Source organism: Gallinula chloropus (genome assembly GCF_964237585.1).
Source record: "Gallinula chloropus genome assembly, chromosome: 14".
Classification (NCBI taxonomy): domain Eukaryota; kingdom Metazoa; phylum Chordata; class Aves; order Gruiformes; family Rallidae; genus Gallinula; species Gallinula chloropus.
In genome coordinates this window covers 14,344,781-14,350,780 of record NC_140099.1, presented here as the reverse complement: position 1 = coordinate 14,350,780, position 6,000 = coordinate 14,344,781, and the positions used below count along the sequence as shown (strand labels likewise).

Below are 6,000 nucleotides of genomic sequence, written 5' to 3'. Positions count from 1 at the left end.
ATATGCAACGCAGCACCCATCCTTATCACAGAGTCTTGCGTTTGGTATTTCTGGGGAAGAGTGAGGCTAGAATTTATTGTGAACGTTGTATTGACCCACGGGTGCATCTTTCAGTTTAGATTACTGCTGATTTGATCCTCTGGAATCTGCAAAGGGAAAGTCTGCCAGCCTCTGTGAATAGCTTTACAGTGTAACAGGAGTGGAGTTTCCAAGCAGAATCGCTGAGAGATATGTGAACGAGCGTAAGCAGAGCTTAGCACGTCGTTATTTCTGCCTCAAACCCGGGTGCGTTCCCCAGGCACGGTTTGTGTGTGGGGTGAATCACCCTCTTGACACCTGGAGATGATGTCGGTTGAAGGGTCTACCATAACAAGTCGGATCAAGAATCTCCTTCGCTCCCCTTCCATCAAGCTGAGGAGAAGCAAGCCTGGGAACAAGCGGGAAGATATAGGCAGCAAGGTGAGTGCTGCGCGGTGCGGCCGGCGTGCTTAACTGTGTTGCCTGAGGTTCCATCTGTTACTGCATTGGGAGACCTGGTGTAACTGTGAAGTGATGCAGAGCAACTGATTTGTGACTGTAGCCGTGTCTTTCAGTTGGGATCTTTAGTGTGCTGCAGATCCATGCTAAAGCCCTGACCTCTCTTCTGAAACACGCCCTTTTTGCTTGTGTGGTATTCTGTATCGGGATGCTTTTGGGATTTCCCACACCACGGTGTGTGGAGTTGTTACAGATGACTGATGGGAGGCATATAATGCTGTCTCTCCCTCTGTGTTTCCAACTGCCGACCTGCATTACTGGCAGCTAATGATACGCAAAGGCCTGTTGTTCTGTGGAAGGGATTGCTCTCAGCCCCACAAAGGAGTGTTCTGTGAATGTGTGGGGAAGAGAAGGACGATCTGAAAGGTGGAGGATGTGAGATGTATGTTGGAGGTAACTGTTCAGGTGTTCTACAGGTCTCTGCTTTCCTCTGTGTTCCACCTGTGTGTGCCTCAGCCCCTCTTCACTTGGCGAGGTCTTGTCTGGAGTGTAATTGCTTCTACCTGAAAAATCCGTCATTCTTCTTGGTGTTATGGAGAATTCCTAACAGACAGTCACTGGGAATTGATTGGTGTCATGAGGAGAGGAGGATGACTTAACCCCAGCTGCAAGGAGAACAGGAGCTGGGTGGCCTTGCCTTGTGCTGACAGCAGGCGCCTCTGAGTCAGGGCACCTCATTCCATCCCTGCCACTGATTCACTTGTAACCCTGGGCAAATCACTCAGCCTTTGCAGAGCTCCCTAAATAGAACGATTAAGCCCTCCCACCTTGTGAAGACTCACTAATAAATGAGAAATGCTTGTAATCCATAACTGCAGAGTACGTTTGTTGTCTCAAAGCAGTAGTGCTTAAAAACTTGTCTCAGAGTGGAAAAGAGTGTGTAAAACTTCAGAAGATGTAAAGGACTCTCTGCTTAAATGGCCTGTCCCCAGCATGAGATCCTGTTCTCAGAACTCTGGTCCAGGTTGGAGTTCCCCAGAGATGGCTGTTTAGTACCAAGAACTACAATATTCTTCTCTTGCCAAGAAAGAAAAACCTGCTTGGCTTCCTCAGAGTTGTCTAGAGGAGAGTGCTGGGTGTTTGTGGGTGAGCTCGGTGTGTGCGTGGCCACTGCCAGTGAAACACGACTGCTGTGTGCTGAGAGCAGCTGGGTCATCTGTGTTCTGTAGAGACCTCCGCAGGAGGAGCCAGAAGCCACCTGTACCACTGTGTGTGCTGGGCACTGGATTCTGGCTCTGTGAATGGGAGCTAAGGTCTGCATACTCCTTTCCAGAGCTGGGATCTGCTGCTGCACGTACTGGGCCTTCTCTGGTACCTGTTTTATTTGGGTTTGGTTTTTTTTCCCCTTGCTCATGCCCTGTGCTGTCTCCCAGTGTGCTGTCTAATCCCCTGGGTAAATCATGGATTTATTCCACACCATCAAATTAGGGCTTGAAGGCTGGATTTTGTGTATCTTATTAGTAAGAGCAGTTAATCAGTGAGATGCAAAGGAACTGCTTGGGAGTTTGCTCGTAGGATGAATTTGTTGTGATGAGGAGTTTGGTGCCAGTGCTGATCTCCTAAAGTGATCTGCTCTGGCTTTCCCTCAAATGAGTTATGGCCTGACTTCAGTGGGACAGCTGGAGTGGGCAAGGCAAAAAGGAATGAGCCCCTTCCCAAAGATCCTACATATGTTGGCTGTATCTGTGGAGATGCTCCCTTGGCTATGGGTGTGCTGCTTTGCCTTCAAAGGTGAGGAGCAGCTCTTATTTTCAAAAATAGCACGAAACAGATCCTCTCAGTCTGCTCTTGGGTGTGAGTGTAAAGCCCTTGGGACTGAAATCGAGCACTGCACACGTTGCTTCTGAAGGACCTTTGCTGACCTGTGGGGAGGGTTTTTTCAGGCATCTTTGTTTCTTGGACGTTCTGAGAAATGACTGCTCCAAGTGATGCATGTGACACTAAGCTGGTAGCTCTGGTTGGTCATCTCTGCTGAACACCTCCTGGTTACATAGGATGGAGCTGTACTGTTGCCCTAGATGAGTGCCTGAAAGGTGATATTGTGCTTTGTGCGAGTAGTTGTAGGTGAAGAGCAGGTCCTCATCAGCTCTGTGGTTCCTCTGAGTCCCTCAAGATTTTATTGCAGCCAGCTGCTCGATTCAAGATGGACAGACACCCTCAGTGGCACTGCCTCGACCTCCAGGAGCTGGGATTTAATTTTTCCCCCCTCCAGTGGGAAGTGTCCCTGGTGTCCCCACTCTTTCCTAAGCAACCCTTTGGTGGTGTGAGACCTGCCAGGCTGCCTTGGTGGGCAGGGACAGACCCCTTGGGCAGTTTGTCACTCTGAAGAAGAAACCCTGTGAAAATTGGCTCCCTTCAGTGCAGTGAGCCTGGGCAGGCTGTGGGAGGCTGGCCCCGCAGAGACCTGTTTGTGCATTGCTGTGGGAGAGGGAGTGTGGGTAAGCGCAGAGATTTGGCATGAGGGCTGTGAAGGACACGCAGTGTGTTACTCAGGAGCTGCACAAGAGAGAACTTTGTTTTGTGACTTTTATTAGGGCTTATTTCTTGCTTATAATTAATGCATGGTTTTACTCTGCAGCCCCAGGAGATCTCTGCAGGAGTAAAACCAAGGAACCAATACATAACTATGGATATTTTAAAAATAAATAAATAAAGGGGAAGGAACAGGAGCTCTTTAAGTAAAGCTCGTTGACAAATTGCATTTAGTGTTTGGTTTTGTTGCTGCTTTTTTGAAAACAACTTTTGTTTTGTGGAAAGTCTTGATTTTTTTCATTGCTGTGTGACCAGTTCTGTGTTCTCAGACTCCCCCCCACCCCCTTTTGTCTTCTGCTGTTTGTGGCTTGATGAATCCACTTTTCCTGTCCCTGCCAGATCTCTGGGGTTTGTTCTGTTGAACCCATGCAGGCTTACTGTGACTTAAGCCTGGGCCTGTTGATCATTGGGATTTTAACATGTCAGTCTGGCAGCTGGAAGCTAAAGTTTCCTCTGATAAGTTGGTTGGCCTGTGTTCAATTTCTAGAGGGTTACTAGCACTACCAGAGAGCCAGCTGTGCATCTGGTCACTGTGGAGTGCCTTTGAAGCAGCATCGATCGCCCTGAGTGAGCCTCAGGAGCGGGACAGTGGGGAAGCTGAGGGTAGAGCCATCTCCCATTGCTGAGATGCCCTGGCTGCTGTAGTACCCTGGAACTTGGCTACACAGGTGTCTCTCTGCTCAGAGGAGTAAGGAACCTGAGCAGGTATGGTTCCTCCAGGGGCTGTTTGTGTTGTTAAGCTTGCCTCTTGTAGAGAAGCATCTTTTTAGATGCTTCTTTAGATTTAGCATCTTTAGATCTTTAGATTTAGCATCTTTTTAGATGCTTCTATTTACAAGAGACAAGCTTATCAACTGCTGTAGCTCTGCCTGTTCCAGGGGGTGCGTGTGGGTATCCTCAGTCAAAGCAGATTAGGAATGTCAGCGCAGAAACAAATTGCTACAAAACCCACTGCAGGCTTTTCCCTCAGACAGTAAGCCAGCGAGTCAAAGAAACACATTTGGAATGTACTGCTGGTTTCTTTGATCACTCTTGTTTTTTCTAAGCCAGAAATATTTCAAGTTGCCAGTTTAAAAGAGCGCTCTGGCTAAAACCTGACGTTCCTCAGCAGGAAGTCATTCAGTATGGGGACTGATGTGTTGTGGTCTCCTCTCTGCCATGTGTCATGCAAGCACACTCAGCTGAAGTGCCTGTTCCTCCTCCATGTTGGACTGGGTGGCTCTGGAAAAACATTTTGAGAGCTTTTGTTGTGAAAATGAGCCCTGACTAAGTTGCTTCTAGTGGGACAGGGTTTCTTGTGCTCCGTTGGTGAGGTCTGTTCTTAGTGCCAGCCTCTGGGCTCTCTGCAGCCTGATGGGAAGTTCCTGGTTCGGGCAGCAGGAACATGTATGTGTGTCTCTCCTGCTGGTGAGCAGGCACAGGCTTAAGAAGGAAGCAGAGGCGTGGAAGCTTGAGACCTGTCATGCCCCTTGCATTCCCAGCACAGTCCTCCAGCTCCTCAATCCCCTGAGAAATTGCAGTGCTTAGCTAGGACCACAAGCTCTCCTGGACACAGGAGAGTGCAGTAGTGTTTCTGGCCTGGCTGTAAGTTCCTGCCTTCAGAACAGTCTTTTTTGTTTGAAAATATTGTAGCTCCCAACATGAGTCAGTTTAGAGGGGAACTGCTGAACCTGAACTGGAACGGAACCAAAACACACAGAGGTTTAGATTCGCTGATATAAATGCTTCAAAAATCATCACCTCTTATTAAATTGTTTAAGGCGCAGCTGAGACTTGTTGCAGAGTGGGACCCTTTGTAAGTCTTTGAGAAAAACTTGGTCCTGCAGCAGCAGAGCTTGCTGGGTTCCTCCAGGACAGCATTTCCCAGGGAGCTGGATGTGGGGCTGAGCAGCCTGCCTGTGTGGATGAGGTGGAGAGCAGCCTGTCTGATACTGTCATAAGCTTTTTGTTTTGGCAGGATTTGGAGGGGTCTTTGTAGTGGGTTTACATGGCAATATTTTTGGTAGTGGAAGGGCTACAGAGATGGCTTCTGTGAGAAGCTGCTAGAAATGTTCCCCATGTCCATGGAGAGAGGAGCCCATGCTGGAGCAGTCTGGTCCTGAAGGTCTACACCCTGTGGAAGAGACCCATGCTGGAGATGTTTGTGTGGAGCTGCAGCCTGTGGGAAGGACTCACATTGGAGAAGTTCATGGAGGACTGTCTCCTGTGAGAGGGACCCCATGCTGGAGCAGGGGAGCAGTGTGAGGAGTCCTCCCCCTGAGGAGGAGGAGGAGGTATGAGTGCAAGACAGCGCATGACAAACTGACCCCAACCGCCAATCCCCTGTGCTGCAGGGGGAGAGCAGGTAGAGAAACTGGGAGTGAAGTTGAGCCCAGGAAGAAGGGAGGGGTGAAAGGAAGGTGTTTCTAAGATTCTGTTTTATTTCTTATTACTCAACTGACTTGATTGGTAATAAATTAATTTAATTTCCCCCACTTGAGTCTGTTTTGCCCCTGACTGTAATTGATGAGTGATCTCTCCCTGTCCTTATCTTGACCCTTTTGTTGTATTTCTCTTCCCTATCCAGCTGAGGAGGACAGTAACAGAGCAGCTTTGGTGGGCACTTGGCCTCCAGCCAGCATCAACCCACCACAGTCTTTTACATAATGACCGTGCTTTTGAGGGACTGTTTGGTGCACTGTTGCCATGTTCCTCTTCTCTACTCCACTGGAATTTGAGAAGTGCTCTGCCCACTGCTCTGGGACCAGTGTGGCCAGTGACACAGTTGAGAGGATGTATCTAACCCTGGTCTGGCCTTCAGCTGCTGTGCCTGTTCTGCTTCAGCATCCATGAATGCTGCTTGGCCCTGGTTGTTAGTTAGGGATGTCTCTCAGCTCTGCACTGCTCAGTCTAAGCATGCCCAATTGCTTCAACATCTTAGGGGCTGTAATC

At 48.9% G+C, this 6,000-nt stretch overlaps 1 protein-coding gene across 1 annotated transcript in view; it reads left to right on the top strand.

The window, feature by feature from the left end:
• The first annotated feature begins 252 nt into the window (after nt 1–252).
• The window catches only part of MAPKBP1 (mitogen-activated protein kinase binding protein 1), a 102,788-nt gene continuing 97,040 nt past the window's right edge, over nt 253–6,000 (top strand). The window contains exon 1 of the mRNA XM_084270735.1: nt 253–459. Coding sequence (XP_084126861.1) covers nt 343–459 — 117 coding nt within the window. The 5' untranslated portion in view covers nt 253–342. The remainder of the gene's footprint in view (nt 460–6,000) is intronic.